The sequence below is a fragment of the Saccopteryx leptura genome, chromosome 1 (genome assembly GCF_036850995.1).
Source record: "Saccopteryx leptura isolate mSacLep1 chromosome 1, mSacLep1_pri_phased_curated, whole genome shotgun sequence".
Classification (NCBI taxonomy): domain Eukaryota; kingdom Metazoa; phylum Chordata; class Mammalia; order Chiroptera; family Emballonuridae; genus Saccopteryx; species Saccopteryx leptura.
In genome coordinates, this window is record NC_089503.1 from 163,375,132 (window position 1) to 163,391,037 (window position 15,906).

Sequence of the window (15,906 nt, forward strand, 5' to 3'; positions counted from 1 at the left end):
CCTGTAACATCTCGTCTAAGGCCTGGACCGTCTGACAAGTCAGGACACTTGGGGTTGGAGGACGAACAGCCATGGTGTCCGTGTCAGCTCCCGGGCACTCCCCCATCCCTTCAGACCCTTCTCGGGGGTAAGGACAGTGGGGGCCGCCACACTCCGATCTCCCCAAGTACTGGCCGTCCTGGACCTCACTGTAGGCTGGACCAGGGCCTGCCCAGAGGTGGGCCAAATAGTGAAAGGCAGGCTGTGTGTGTGTGTGTGTGTGTGTGTGTGTGTGTGTGTGTGTGTTTGGAGGTTTCTCCTGGACAAACGCAGCCCCCCGAGACCATCCCTATTGGAGTCATTCTGTTAAATCAAGGGAACTGCTATTTAAACACCTAGGAGGGATTTGGCGTTCTATTGATGTTACGCCTTAGCATCTGGGTTTTCTCATTGGATGATCTGCTCTTAAGGCAGAGGCTGTCAGGTATGGGGGGGGGGCAGAAACCGGAGCCCAGTAGGTGGGGGAAGGAGCTGCTCCCCAGGGTCCTGGGTGGGAGGCAGGTGACCCAGGGAAGGGGCTGGTGGTCACCTGGAGGTAGAGGCTGGCACTGTCTTTCTGGTCCGGGCTGGGCGTGAGGGGAGGCAGTGAGAACACATGTGACACGCCCGCATTCACCAGGTCCAGCTTCTGGGCTAAGTAGAAGGGTGGGTCCACCTGGCTGGAGGGAGGGGCAGGCAGGAAGGGTGAGAGGGACTTGGGAGGATGTTTCATCTTTCAGTTCGGTAAGCTGGGTCGTGTGTCTAGGACCCTGCGGAAGACCCTTCTCTGCCGCCATCTCTTGGGCACAGGGAGCAATGGGGACAGAGTGGCCTCCTGGCCAGGGAAGGTCGGCCCTGGCTCCCTGTGGGGCCTCCCTACATTTATGTCCTAACAGACTCCCCACAGTGGAACTGGAGAGTCTCCCACCACCCCGGAGGCTGGTAGCTAAGGTAGCGGTCACAGGGCCTTCCCACCCACAACCCAAGAATCAAGTCCCCAGCCCTTGTCCTTCCTCCCAACCCGAATGTTCTCAGCATCAAGACCCTGGGGGTTCAGAGAAGGGGACAGCAGGGAGGAACCTCAGGGCCACCACACAGAGCATGGCTTGTTGAAGCATGCTGCTGGTCAGGAGCTCACTGGTCTCTTCGAGGATCAAGGTCTGGAAGAAACAAGAGTCCCCATCAGAGGATGACTCAGCCACCTTCACCGCAGCAGGAACCCCTTCCCAGAAGAGCCTGGGTCTTCCTCACCTGGATTTTCTCGGCCAGAATGGTTTTGGATAAGTAGTCATTCATCGTGACGCCGACCTGGGTGTGGACAGCACCACTCAGGATGTCCACGGCCCTCAAGAACTTCAGCTTGTCAAACTCAGACTAGGGCAGAGCACACAAGCGTCTGCCCCATCTCTCCTACAGGCCACACAGACGCTCACGCCCAGCCCAGACCTCAGACCAGCCAGCATGGACGCTCGCTTGACTTCCCTGGGAGTGGTGCTCACAAGGGCCCTGGCCCCTCTGGAGTCCTCTGGGGACACCCTCTCACACAGATCTGTCTGGTGGCCTGTTCTCCTGAGAGTGCCCAGGTCAGGGGACACCAACAGGCTGAATTCAGCCAGAGCTGGTATTCAAACCCCAAGGACACGGGAGCTGTCATTTTTATTTTCTTTCTTCCTACTTTTTTCCGTTCAGAGCTCAAAATGTTCCTGAGAATTTCCTTACCATTTCTTCTTGCTCTAGAAATTCCAGGATGAACTGATAGGCATCCCGCTCTGATTGGCGCAATCCTGCAAAGAGATGCCATTGGGGGGAGCATGGCTGCTTCCCTGAGATGGGGAGGCAGACCCCCTCTACCCCTGGCCACCGGCCAAGGAGGCTCAGCAGCCAGTGGGGACCTGGGGGTGGGGTCCCCACTCCAAGAACCAGTTTCTCCAGACCTGTGGCCCAGTGCGGACCGCAGAATCCTCAGCGGAGAGGCAATGGCGCAGACACCTGGCTAAGTTGCGATCGGCATGGGGCACGGCCGGGGATGGAAGGTTGGAAAAGAGAGACCTTGAAGTGATCCCCGTGGCCACAAGTTATTGGAGCTGTCCTGCACTGGCTTTGAAATTCTTGAATGTGAAGGGGCTTTAAACTCCGAATCGGCCTTGGGACCCCCCTTGGCATCAGGGCTGGTATAGCCCTCTGAGCAAGCCTCCCTGAGCAGGGACCCGGGTGTCCACACGAGGCTGGGGGCAGGAGAGGCTAAGAACAGAGCCGTCCGTGCCAAGGAGCATTGGGAGGGAAGGAGATGATGTCGGCGCTGGGACCTGAAACAACACGGGAAACCAGGCTGTTGCCCGGCGGAGGAGCACCCTATGTGGGTGGGTGCGGGGCTTGAAGCCCCAGCGTGGCAGTTAAATGTCAAACCACCAAGTTCAAAGCTCAGGTCTTCCACTTTGTTAGCTCTGTGGTCTTCAGCAAAGCAAAGCCTCAACATCTCTTTTCTGTCTGGGCAACGGGGGATGTGACAGACAGTACCTATTGTCACAAGGATTAGTTGAAGGCACAAGGAGCAGTCCTGAGTTACAGCCTCCCCCCCTGTCGTTTCCACTCCACTGTCTTGTCATGGAGATGACCCAAGTGAGTGGAGGCCAGGCGACTGCGCCACCCTGAGCTGCTACTATGAGCTGAGACACGGCCCGGCCACCTGCTCACCCGTCCAGTTAGGCTTCCAAGACAAATGCTCTGTGGATGGCGTGAAGGTCACTTTCTGTGACTCCTGCCTTTGGAAGTGTGGGTTCATCGCTGCACACAGGGCAGTGGTCTGCAGCTTCCGATGACAATGGCAGCCTCCCTAGGGACACAGCTTGTCCACTTCGGGGGCGAAGATGCAGGAAGCAGGCCCCACCAGTCTTGTGTGAGAAAAGGAGTCGGCTGAGCAGTGTCCGGCTGGGTCATGCCAGCAGCCTCCCTGCCCCTCCCTGTGGGAAGGTAGGGACCCTCTGATGGGCCCTGATTCACCCCAACTTCCTAAGAGTCTTCCATTTAGGGCCCTCCCCGTGCGAGGACATTTCAGACTCAGAAGTGACCTCCCAAGTCATGGTGTCCATCCCTCTGTCCTGTGACTTTGTTGCTGAGGTCCTAAAACTCCCCTTGTACAGGGGCTTCTGCCCCCCAGCCCCCCCAATTTGTAATCCCAGCCTGCCCTGTGATAGGGGGCCCCCAAAGGTCTGCCCCCAGACACTGCCAGAGAAACTGCTGCGGACCAGAAACCACTGCCTGACTGGCTGTCCTTGTCCTGCACACGGACAAGGATCCCTGGGAAGTAACTCGTGTTCCCCCTCCTGTGTCTGGGGAGCTACCCCCTCAGCAGGTTTTCCTTGGGACTCCCCAACTCTTTGGGCCTCCCTCATCACAATCGTCTGAAACCCTTAACCAAGTGCCCGCTATCCCCAATTCAACAGGACTGAGACCAGCTGGCCCCAGAGAGCCCTGGTGCTGGGTCCTCTCCCATCCCCCTCCACCCAGAACAGGAACTGGGGCCTCAGTGGGCCAGGCCTCAAAGCCACAGGGGCCCATTGTCTCCCAGGGCTGAGCATGAGGGGGTGAAACTGGACCTGCCCAGCCTGCCCCCCTCCCCCGGTCTCCTGCACCCCACCCTGCCACTGTGCCCTGGGTGGGGACAGGCAGGGCCCTCTACCTGGAACGCTGCACCTCAGACCCAGGCACCCGCTCCTCGGGGACGGGCTCCAGGGGGCGCTGTGCTGGGTGCTGGAGCGACCCCTGCAGGGCAGCCAGGGAGGTGGTCCTGGTAGGATCTCCCCTCCCCCTTTGTGGTTCTGGCGATGTGGGGGAGGGCTTGTGGAGGGCCCCCCCCACTTTCTCAAGGAAACGTCCACTTGTCCAGCTTTGGAGATGGCCACTACTCCCCTCTGAAGAGCTGGACCACACTGGACCAATCACTGACCACAGCCTGGCCTGGCCTGGCGGGACCCAGGCCCCCTTAGGCCGCCACCAAGTGCCCTGTCCTTGGGAAAGGGACTCCCAGAGCCCAGTTCCCTGTTCCCACCCTGCTTGGGAAGCAGATGGCCCGAGAGGTCCCCTCCCACTCTGTCCTGCCCACCCAGTCCCCAGGACCTGGCCAGACCAGTCAGGAGGCCACAACTTGGCCACCCTTGGCGGGCATCCTGAAGGCTGGATGACACTTCTGGGCACCAAAAAATACCCTTCCCCTAGTTGGCTTGGCTGATCACAAAAAAAGACTTTATTGAAGTATTTGGCACTAAAATCCACACAGTTGCAGCCCCACAGCGGAGGACACGGCCGGGCATCATATGGGACCAATAAGTTAACATAAAGGATGCTCAGGTGTGCAGGGCAGGGTGGGTGCTCGGCTGTCTCCTGGCTCCGCGCCTCCGAGGATGGGAGGGGAGGTGGTTGGACCCGGGTGAAGGGCTTACAGACAAACTGAACATACAGAGCATCCAAAGTGGAAGATTAGAACATGCAGGTGCTGCCCTTCCTCCCAGGACTCCTTCCTCCGATGGGTCAGCTGGGCTCTTCCCTCCACACCCTGTGCCGTCGGCAACCGTGCTCTCTGTCCAGTTTGGAGAACGGGGATTCTTGTGGGTCAGGCATCAACATCTCGGCGCCTCCATCTGTATTTGAAGTCATTGAGCAAGTCCAGGGAACTCAAAGGAGAAGGGTCTGCTTGGGTAAAGTTGGCACCTGGTACTGCCCAGCCACTCCGAGCCCGGGCTCCTGGAGGAAGGGTCCCCACCCAGGCACCACACTCAGCTGCAGAGGCCCTGGGATCAGAGCTAGAGGCTACCTGAGGGTCTTGGCCCAGCAGCTCCCGCCTGCTCAGGTCTCAGCAGGTAGGACAGGGCATTAACATCCTTCAGGGCGAGGACTCCCATCTGGGAAAATAAGGGCTTGCCCACTGTGGAGAAGCCCATTCTCAGAGCTGAAGCAGAGCCGGTGGGTGGCGGAAGGAGCCATGACCCTACCCTCGACTGAGAACGTGACCAAAGGTAGCACCTCTCTAAAACATTTGTACGGTATTGGTTTTTAGGATGATAACGCCCAGAGAAAGTGGCCACAGGTTGAGCTATTCTCTAGCCAGTACCATGGGTTGGCCCCCAGCCGGGCCTCTTGATGCTATAATTGGGTGAAGCCTCCACTCAAGGCCCAGAGGTCAGGAGAGGCTGGGAGCCCACGGGGCCCTGTGAGCAGATAGCGGCTGGGACTCCCTCTGCAGGATTTAGGGGGTCAGGAAGACAGTGTTCCACCAGGACCTCCAACCGTCACTTGGTGAGTGCATCACAGAGCACATTGTAAGGGGGGAGGAGGCTCTCCCCGGCCTGGCACCCCTAAAGTAACCAGAGAACTGGGAAACGGGATGGGGCTGTCCACAAGCTGATGGGGGACAAGAGGGCCAGGCTGTTCTCCAGGGACATTCTCAGAACCAGAGGGTGGAGCATTTGGGGACCCGACGTGGCCCTTCTGCCTCTGCATGCCACCACTTGTCTGGCATAAGGAGATAGACCATCAGTCACAGGCAAGGCTTCAGGTCCAGCGGGCCAGTCTCTGAGGACTAAAGCATCCCCACGTGACAGGGATCGCTAGGACACATGACCACAGAAATCCTCAGACCAAGACTTCTGAACAAAAATTGGTTAAAAAAAAAAAAAAAAAAGAAGTCTCAGCTCCAGGTCATCGACCTGCGATGTAGGGGACAGGGAGCTGGCGGAAGGCACAGGAGGTGGGGGTCTTGGCCCCAGCGGGAAACAGCATGGCAGCACAGGGCACTCCCGGCCGCAGCTACACCTGGCTGATGATCTCTCCGTTCTCAGGTACAAAGACTTGCACAGGGACTCCGTCGGGGGATCTGCGCAGCACACACACCGTGGGCACCTGCCCAGGACAGAACAAAGGTGAGGGGGTTGAGCAGACCAGGCAGAGACGAGGTACCCAAGCACACCCAGGTATGCCACTCAGCCCCTGCCTCCCAGGTGGCCATTTGTCCCCCGGACATCACCCTCCCCCACCCTCCACTCCAGCTCTCTTTGGGGTGTGAGCAGCACCTAACCTCCTCTCTGCTCCCCCCCACTCCTGGGCTCCCTGCTTCCCACCCTCCCTGTCTGACAGGTTGGAATGGGCTGCGCCTGGGCCAAGGGCAGGTCCAAGCTCGCAGGAAGAAAAAGCAGGAGGGTGAGGCCCAGGACTGGGGCCAGGTTCGGCCAGAGAAGTGGCGGAAAGGGGAGGGACGTCCGGATGGGCCTGCAGGTAGCCGGGGTCTCAAAGAAGCAGCCTGTTGGTCAGTTCTAAAGTACAGGCAGGGCAGAGTCCTTGGTTCCAGGTGAAACAAGAGGATGCACGTGTGTGCGCTATCCCCACTTCTGGAATGAAAACACCGGGCCCCTAAATCCAGGTGGCTACCCCTGCCGCATAGGTCAGGGTGTTCTAGCCTGTGAGCTGCCCAACCTGGACCGACACCAGCTGTCCAGTACCCACTCCGCATTCCTCTTCTCTTTGTACATGTAGGACCTCAGCGGAAGCCCTTCACAGCCCATGATAGAAGCACGCCCTATCAGAGGCAGTGAGAGGCTCGGAGGAGCTAACCCACCCTCGTCCATCGTACCACCTGTAGGTAGCAGGACTGAGCTTTGAATCAGGACCGCCTAACGTAGGGTCTATTTGCTTCACCCATGTGCCATTCTGCTTTTCAGCCTCGTGGGGTGCTGAGGTGCCAGGGAGGCCACTGACCAATGGGCAGTCACAGGCTCTGGCTTCTTCAAACACTTCTCCAGATACTCCCTTTGCCCTGGCCTCTTAAGTTGGGAAGTTCAGGGGTGGACGTGGATGGGACTTTTGGTGAGGTCTCGGCTCTGGGGAAGGACCCGTGCTTTTGAGCTGGGCTGGGGACCTGAGCAAAGCTAGGAGGCGCCCCCGGGAGTCATGGGTACCTTCCAAAGCCAACAGGGAATGACTTTTGCCCTGTTCTTCCCATCTGGGGATTGCCTGGCCACCAGGCTGCTGGTCTATGTGACTCGAGTCTTGCACCTGCTGGATTGACAGCCCTTCTCCAGCTGGAAGGTCCAGCGACCCTCACCTGTGTCCGGGGCCCCTGAGCCCACCCAGGGGGCAGGCTGCGCATGTGGAAGGCCCCCTGGCGGTCCAGCGAGTGGGGGCGTGCGTTCCGTAGGCGGGCGCGCTCATGCCAGGACTGCAGCTCCTGGTTCACGGCTGCCCTGCAGAGCGAGCGCCCGACCAGGCTGTCCTTGAGGGAGGGTGCGCGTGCCGGGCGGCCCTGGGGACGCACGTACTGCTGGAGCTGCTGCAGCTGCTGCAGACGCAGGGTCATCCCCTCCTCCTCACGCACCACCAGGTCCAGCTCGCCGGATGGCAGACAACCCTCGGCCACCAGGAAATAGCGCCCAGCCGAGAAAGGCCCGGGGGGCGGTGGCAGCAGCAGTGAGGGGCGGGGGACGGCTGGGCCCCAGGCCCTGTGGTGGCCGGGTGCCCTGGGTGGGGACAGAGGCTGCAGAGCACAGATATCGGGGCTGCTGCTGCCTGGGGAGGTGGCGTGGGACACGCTGGAACCGTCAGAGCCACTGTCCTCAGAGCAGGAGTGAGGGGCTTGGGACGGCCATGGAGGTCCACTCGGGGGCCAGCAGGAGCTGGGCACAGTCACTGTGTAGTGTGTGGGACGGCGGCGGGGCCCTGCCCGGAAGGAGTCCATCCTAGGGGGGAGGAAGAAGACAGACATTCTGAGTCTGAGGGACTGGGACAGAGGCCAGGCCAACCGGGTCCTGGCTCAAACTCTCCAAGTAGGACAGACAGCATCCTGACCTGACATGGAACTCACACCCTCCTGGTCCACACACACCCTTCTGCTTTGTGTCCCCTGTGCTACACCCCTGTCACATGTTCTCAGCCTTCTGAGACATTGTGTTCAGAGGCATTTCACCCGCAGAACCTGCCCAGGTAGCCACTATCACATATGTAATATAACGTATAACAGGAACAGCCACAATCATGAAGATCCCCCAAAATCCCTGCCCTGTTGCTGTGGGAACAGGGTGAGGGGAGGAAACTTGTGCAGAAAGATGGAACGGGAGTCTTTGGAAGAAAAAGGCCTTTTGAACAACCTGGGTCTTATGTGGCCTCTACTGAGAGGGGCCCCGGAAGACACTGCCCACGCGTCACCCACAGACGCCTGACCTAGGAGCTGCCACCCTGCGATGCACGCTCTGGACGGTGGGCCCCTGCCCCTTGTGTCTCTGGCCCGTCCCTCACCTCAGAGACTGCGACTGGCCTCTCCTCCCCTGCATGTCAGGGGTGGCAGGGGCACTGGTCCGGCCCTGCCGCTGGCCAGGGACACTACGGATGGGGACCACATGGTAGGAGGCGGGTTCCAGCAGCCAAGGGCTGGATGAGCTGGTGTCGTCCTGCGGCGTGGTGGCCGGGCTGCTGCAGAAGGGTTGGAGACGGGTCAGGGTGAGCATGCTGCTGCTCAGGCTCAGTCTGTGCAGAGGAACTCGCACTGATTCCTGCCAGCACAAAGCTGGGGGACAGGCGCGGCCCCGCCACAGGCCCTTGCTCCCCTCCCTGCAGCCCTTCCCATCCGCCCTGACCTAGACTCGCTACTGGGGTCAGAAGTTTTCCCAGGCTTCTCGTAGGGTTGGTCCAGGCTGGTCTCCTTCCAGGGGCCATTCTGTATGGGGGCCCGATCCAGGCCCCCCGGCTCGGGTCCCGCAGTCCGCAGCCCCTCTAGGCTCTGGGGCGGGGACGCCGGGGCAGGTTTTGGCACTTGGGCTTCCTCTGCAGGAGTAAAAAAACCTGTGAAGGCAGCGGCTGGGGAACCAGCCCAACAGGAACCTCTGTGCCCGGCTGCCTGTGGGGCTGTGCCAGGCCATGGCTCTGGGCCCAGATAGTCAACAATGATTTCTCCTCTGGGACTTCATCCCTCCCTCATAGCCCTATGTTATACCTGCCTCCTTTGAGAAGCCTCCCCAGATTGACTCTGCGTGGCTCACAGGACTCCACCTTCTAACCTTTGCTCCTGATGCAGTGAACTGTCGGTTTACCTGTTTCTTTCTCAGTCATGCCATGCCCACGTGCACTGTTTCCTTACTGGCCTGGGCACTGCCCTGGACAGGACCACACACCATGGTCACCATCACCCCCGGAATTCTTAGGGTTTGTAACTAGCGTCCCAAATCTATGGACCTCTGGTCCCTGATGCCATCTTCTCACAGAGGGCCGTGACTGTGGCCCAATGGCTCTTTGGCTCTGACAAGTGCAGATGGGGGAGGTCTGGGGCTCGGCTGGAACTGACCCTTCCCTTTCCTGTCAAAATGGTGGAGCATCTCGGACAGAAAGGGGCCAGTGCTCGCTAAGCTCCTGGAGCACGGGCAGGGGCATAGAGAACCGGCATCGGCAGGAGGTGCAGCGACCACCACCAGCTTTGTGCATGAAGCTTGCTCCCCCTTTGAAGGGCCCACCGGTCAATTCCGCCAGAGCCACAGGGTCTGGCCACAGGAGCCCAGCCCTGACAAGCATCCCCATGTAGCCCCTCTCACCTTCCTCCAGGAGGAGCCCGTCAGACAGGGAACTGTCGTCGGAGGCGCTGAGCTCTAGGAAGGCAAAGAGAGAGAGGAAACGGAGGTGAGGAGACCAACAGGCACTGGGAGCAGCCCATGCCTGGCTTCATGCTGGGTCTGTTTTCATGCTCATTTTTCACAAATGTCAAGGTGAAGAAACTGTGGGGCCACAACTGTCATGGCCCAGAGGGGCAGCTGGGGTTGAAGCCATGTGTTTTGCTCTGGAGAGGAAGACACCAACCCCCACCACCCAAACCAGCAGTTCCCAATGTGGGCTCCACAGAGAGCCAGCCCCCAACCTGATGGCCCGGAGTCAGAGCCTGGGGGTGTGGGAGTGGCGGACAATGAATTATCCCAACCCCAACCAGGCCTGGAATCCAGTTCTGCCCCAGGGCCCCCTTCAACAGCCCCTCCAGGCCCCTGAGCGCACTAGCAGGGAGGTCCTGGGACCCAGGAGAGTCCTGGAGGAGGGGGCTGCATGCCCTTGTAAAGGAGGCTGCAAAGCTGACCTGTCAAGCTGGGTTGGGTCAGGGGATTGGTCAGTCACACCTGAGGGCGCAGACCCACATACTAGAAGGTGACCCAGCTGGACACAGTGATACCACTGTCGGCTGGTCCTGGGCCCACACCTCCCCAGATGCCACACACTCACTAGTCCCTGGGCCATGGGAAAGGAATGCACTGCTGGCCAGGTGGTTCTAGAAACTTAAGGGATTGCAGGCAGGGCATGAGTGGGGCTGGATTTCTACTTGAACAGCCCAAAGTAGCCCCGGGCCCTGAAATCAGCCCTGAGCAGCTATGCAGGGCCATGGCTGGCACCTGGACAGTCTTCCTCAGTCTAAGGCCATGAGCTCAGGCTCACAGGGCCTGGAGGACATGAGGGTAGACCGGACATCCAAGGTGAGGTATCCTTGTAATTTGCGTGGGGTCAGCCTGGGGAACACCTTCTGTCCAGGAAGTCTGAGGGGCAAAGGTTTTGAGAAGGACACAAAAGGAAGGAGGGGAATGTTTTCTAAGGAGCTGGGGACAGGGTCTCGCTGAGGCTGCAGGATGGGGTGGCAGCTCTGGGACATAAAACCACGTGGGGGGGCACACAGTCCTCGCTGAGCACAAGGCCAGGAGGTGGCCACCACCCACTGTCCAGCGGGAGCTCACGGAAACACAACGCACCTCGGCCCAGGGGCAGGGCAGTGGCCGGCGGGGACCCGCGGCTGCGCCTCTGCTCGCCCAGGCTGCGCTCCAGCTCACGCAGCTTCTCCTCCTCCCGCAGCGCAGCGTGCTTGCGCTGTCGGCGGGCCTGGCGGCTCAGCTTCTCCTCTCGGCTCAGGCGCCGTGCTGCCTCGGCGATCTGCAGCTGCAGGGCCAGCTCCTGCTCCAGACTGCTCAGGGGGTCCTGCAGGGTGGGTGGGCATAAGCTGGGGGGGGCAGGCTCCGGGCAGGGGACGGAGCAGGGGCGGGGAGACACAGAAACCAGCCCCAAGCCGGAGCCAGACGGACCCTGGCCATGAGTCGCCCTGGTTGTGGGGCAGAGGGTGATGTGCCCGGAGGTGCCCCGAGCAAAGCTGTGGGCCTGGAAAGCTTGCCCGGGATCCACCCACCAGCTGCTGAGTCAGGCAAGGGGAACAGCAAAGTGGGAAACTTTCCCTGCTGACCCTCAAGGCTGGCAGGAGAGCCCAGGGGAAACTGTCACCACTCACGCCTCAGGGAAGGGCTCCTCGGAGGACCTGGGCCACGCCTCACCCCCATCACCCTCCATGCTGAGAAGGAGGTCAGCCCTAGGACCCAAAGCAACCTGTCTGAACAGGCCACCGCCTCCTGCCTGGTCTTCTGCCCACTGGCGACCAAGCCCAAGTCCTCCCTGGAGTTGCCAGCTTTCCTCCTTCCTGAGGCCCCATGGGCATCTGGGCTGCACCTCAGTGGTGCCCTGTCCACGCAGAGCCAAGCACCCTTTGTGGGTCTGATCGGAGGGTTAGGGGGAGGGGCCTCCGCTTCCTTTTTCAAATGTGAGGTCCTGGCTCAGGCACCCACCTTTGAGGACTGAGGGACAGCTGCCCAAACTTCCTCACCTCTCTGTGCAAGGCCTCCTCATCCAGTTTGTACGCTGCTCCGATCCTGCGGCGGACCTTGGGGGCTGTTTCCCCTGGTTTGAGGGGGTACTCAGCTGGCAAGACGCCAGTCAGCTCCTGAAGGGGGAGGCAAGGTCAAGGCAGGCCCCTCTCCACTTGCCCAGCCTGGGGCCGACCACGTGGAGCCTGTCCCTGGCCAGCACTGGCCACCCTCCACCCCATCCTGTCTCTAGGGAGGTCTCTCTCTATGCCCCCTCTTTCCTTCAGAGCTGTCCCCGACCCTGGCCCTTGGTCTCTCTGCAGCCCTGGGCCTGGCTCCCTCCCCAAGCACAAGCACCAGCTCCAGCACCCACACGCGATGGGGCACCATGCCCCTGCATGATTTCCAGAACGCCCACTTCTCTGAGCCCCCAAAGCCCCGAGACGTGGCCGCAGGGCTCTCACCGCCTCCCTCAGGCACAGCCTCCTCAGCTCCTCCAGGCAGGCCTCCAGGCGCTCCTCCAGGGCCCGCTGCTGCTTGCGTACCGCATAGGTCAGCTCTTTTACCTCCTTCAGCTCCTTCAGCGGGGACACCGGGCTGTCGGGTCCTGGGGACGGAAGGCACGCACTCAGGGAAGCCTCGGTCGGCCCCTCCTGACCACCCGTGAGGAAGCAGGGGCATGCACACACACACACACACACATGTGTACACGTGTGCACACGTGTGCATGCACAACCACACGTGCGGGCCTCTTCTCTCTCTCTCTCTCTCTCTCTCTCTCTCTCTCTCTCTCTCTCTCTCGGCCTCGGAGCCCACACACTCCGGCCAGCCAGAGACACAAGCAGGAGGACCTCCACCCCAGCCCGGGACAATTTTTCAACTGAGTGGTCACTGGGACCAAAGTTGAAATACCGGTTTCCTGATAGGATCAGACAGCAGGCCACGCTCCTGTGGTGAGCAAGTCCAGCAGAGGCCTCCCTCTCCTAGGCCGGCCCTCACTCTCTCTCACACACTCACACTCACACACAGCCCCTGAGCATCTCAGCCCCGCCCTCTCCAGAGCCTGGGGACTCAGACTTCCTGAACCACTCACCCGACTGCAGGACAACACCACTGTCAGTGTCGCTGACCTCATCCTTAGTCTCCATGGTGGATCTTGGGGAGGGGGCGCCCAGCGGGGAGGCGTGACACCGTTGCCAGCCTGGGCCAAGATGTGCAGGTGGCCTGGAGTTTCCCCAGCTTGGAAGAGACAGTCACAGGGAAAGCAAAATATGAACCCTCTTGGTTCCAAACGGAGCTTGGGAATCAGAATGGAGGGCGGGAGTGTGGAGGTGAAGAGTGTTTCTGGGACAGGTTGGGGGTGCTCAGCATGGGGAGGTGCATGGAGAGAAGGCTCTGGGGGTCCCACCAGTACACTCAGCTCCCCCTGCTGCCCGCCTCCTTCCCAGAGAGTCCTCTCTGTCCATGGGGGTGGACAGCCGCGGTGGCCACAGGAGCCACTGACCCTGGAGAAAAGCTCAGTAAGGAATGAGCAAAAGGATGGGACAAGACGAATGGGTGGGGGACAACGCAGGGAAGAGAGGGGGGTGGGAAGGGAAGATGTTGCATGGCAGTATGGCTGTTAGAAGGATAACTTCCCTCTGCCAGAGAGTACAGGAGGCATGAGGCCCATCCTGTTGCCCCTGCGGGTGAAGGCCCACTTCTTGGCCGGACATGGGGCACTCAGCCAAGGCCAAGGTCCTGGCCCCAGTGCCCAGGCTGCCCTGCTCTCTGACTCGGATATTCATCAAGGCAGGTACCAGAGACCTGTCCCAAAGCCTGAACCAACTCCCGGGCTACCAACCACACCTAAGAGACCCCTCGAGAGGGAGTCAGCCTGGGTTCCCTGTTCCCCACAGCCAGGGGAGCCCCAGGAGTGTGTTGGAACTGCGGAGAGTGGGGGGCGTGACTATAGCAGAAGTCACCCGGGACAGATAGATCTCCAACACTCGGGAGCACAGGGGTGGGCCAGGTACCGTACCAGCTGCGTTCTGGCCCAGCTGGCCCCAGTCACCAAAGCAGCAACACCTGCAGCCTGCCCCCTGGCCTCCCCAAAGCCACACCCCCATTGGAGCCCTCTGTGTGGCCAGAGGGGAGCAGGAGTGTAGAGGGGGGTGGGCGGGGCCGGGCGGGCAGTCTGGAAGGAGAGGCCAGCCACCTCCTCACTGAGTCAGCCCGTTGAGCAACAATAGTCCAGTTCTTCCAAGTTTCTGTCTGCAGCTTATCCTGCCTCCCCAGGGCACGGGACAGAGCGTGGGGGCGTGGGGGGCCACCCATCCATCAGCCCCCAGGGGAGAAAGCGAGACAGAGAGAGGGAACGGGGACCCTGATCCCAGAAGCACCTCTCCACCTGTGGAGACAGAAGAGTGTTCCCAGACCTGCCTGTCTGGCTGTGTCCCCGTGCACGGGGTCGAGCAACAGACAACAGTGTGGACCTGCGCCTGGACCTTCAGCTCTTCCAGATATCCAGAGGCAGGACTGAAGAAAAGCTACGTGGGGCCTCTGCAAACCTGCCCCAGAAACAGACCGTCTGAATGTTCTGGCCCCGCTGCAGGGGCGGCACGTCTGCCCTGTCCGTTCCTTCCAACCCCTCGTCCTCCTAGACAGGAGAGCAGGACAGAGGGCAGTCTCTGACCTGCCCAAGACCAGGGCCCAGCCAGAGCTGGGTGGTCTCCACAAGCTCGGGATAGGGAAGGGTCATGTGGAGGCAGCCATTGATTAGTCACACTTATTCATTAATTATTAACCCGGAAGGAGCTGCCTTGGGAAGTTGTGCTGCCTGGTGCAGGATGGGCAGCTCCTGGGGTGTGGCAAGGGGGCTTAGTGGGCCCCACCCCCCACGTCAGCCAGGTCCAGGGGAGACCTTGGCATTCGGTGGTCCCTGTGCATCACTGAGCCCACTTGGGGCTCCCTGTTGGGTCAGAACACAGAGCCTTCTGTCGGGGGCCCTAATTGGAGGCTGTGTTATCCTGGGGAAGTCACCCAGCCTCTCTGGGTCTCCTTGCCTCACAGGCACGGCACAGAAAGACGGGGACTTGTCCCCTCCCAGCCCCGGTCTGAACCCGCACTCCTTGGACAGTGTCAGACCCAGTTCTGCCTGAGCTGCTCTGCGCTCAGACGGATCCTGCCCTGGAGCCCACCTCCACCTAGGTAAAGGCAGTTCAGGGAATACCCTGCCCCGTCCCCAACACAGGAATCTCCCTGCCCTCTGGACCCTAGGCCCCAGTCCCAGGCCCGAAGAAGCAGTCCAGCTGCCCCACTGGACAATGTCCCTAGAGAAAAGCAGAAGACAGAAGGGCGTGAAGGGCAGGAGAGAGACCTAAAGCATTCCCCAGGCCCGGCCACAAGCTTGCCCATGAGCCAGCTTCCCCCTTCTCCTGTGGAAATCAAGGCCTCAGAACTACAGGGACAGGCTGCTCATCGGGGCCACCAGTGCCCCCACCACCCCTGGGCTCCCGATTACAGGAGGAAGGTACAGAAGGGGGTTGTGGTGCCCACCACTGCCAGGGCTGCTTCCTGGCCCTGAGGACCTGCTCCACCCACTCAGTCCGCCCTCACCTGCTTCTGCACGCTAGTCCAGGAGTCCGGAAACAGCCCCTGTTCCCAGGTCAAGGTGTCACATGTCGCCTGGGGTATCCCCAGCCACAGGGCGGACTCCTGCTGCTGCTCTCTCTCTGGGACCTGGCTTCCACTGTCCTCACACCTGTCCTGCCACAGCCTGGCCTCGGCCCCTCCCTCTCCTGAGCCCCTCCCTCCCAGGCTGCTGGGCTAGGGGAGCCAGGTTACTTGTTGTGACTTGAGTCAGAGGGCGGAGCAGGTGAGCTAGTCCCTCCCAGCAGAATCCCTCTGTGGTGACTGCGCCTGGGCCTCCGCACTTCCGGGGATTGCAAGGGAGCTGGAAGCAGGGGGCTCCCCATGGAAGAACCCCACAGGGCGGCAGCAGGGATCCCGTCTTCATCGTCTTGCCCTTGAAGGCCTAGGTGCATTGTAAGGAGCTGTGATGGGCTCAGGTGCTCTCCTGCCCCAACTCCTAAGTTGGCCAGAGCTCTCCCATACTTCAGTTTCCCTTTCCAGAAATCGGGGTACACAAGGCCCCCAGAAGCAGGTTGAAGGGCCACTGTCCACAAAGAGTATCAGCAAGAAACTCACCTAGGAGCAAGGCCTGGTCACCACTCTTCCGTACCCCCGGGCTCTCTCTCGCTCTCTCTCAAAACCT

General features: G+C 60.6%; 1 protein-coding gene across 3 annotated transcripts; it reads right to left on the reverse strand.

Annotated features, from left to right (window-relative positions):
* Nucleotides 1–4,243: 4,243 nt before the first annotated feature.
* On the reverse strand, nt 4,244–15,402 carry INAVA (innate immunity activator). 3 transcript variants are annotated; one of them, XM_066379855.1, is made up of 10 exons: nt 15,249–15,402; nt 12,745–12,890; nt 12,116–12,258; nt 11,672–11,788; nt 10,776–10,998; nt 9,585–9,638; nt 8,637–8,823; nt 8,299–8,469; nt 7,112–7,742; nt 4,244–5,913 (listed from the first exon to the last, which is right to left on the reverse strand). In XM_066379855.1, exons 2-10 carry the CDS (start codon nt 12,797–12,799, stop codon nt 5,821–5,823), a joined length of 1,674 nt encoding a protein of 557 aa, XP_066235952.1. In that variant the 5' UTR covers nt 12,800–12,890; nt 15,249–15,402; the 3' UTR covers nt 4,244–5,820. The 3 variants fall into 3 exon arrangements, with proteins under 3 accessions (XP_066235952.1, XP_066235951.1, XP_066235950.1); XM_066379854.1 differs by having other exon boundaries at nt 8,299–8,472; XM_066379853.1 differs by having other exon boundaries at nt 8,299–8,526.
* Nucleotides 15,403–15,906: the final 504 nt, after the last annotated feature.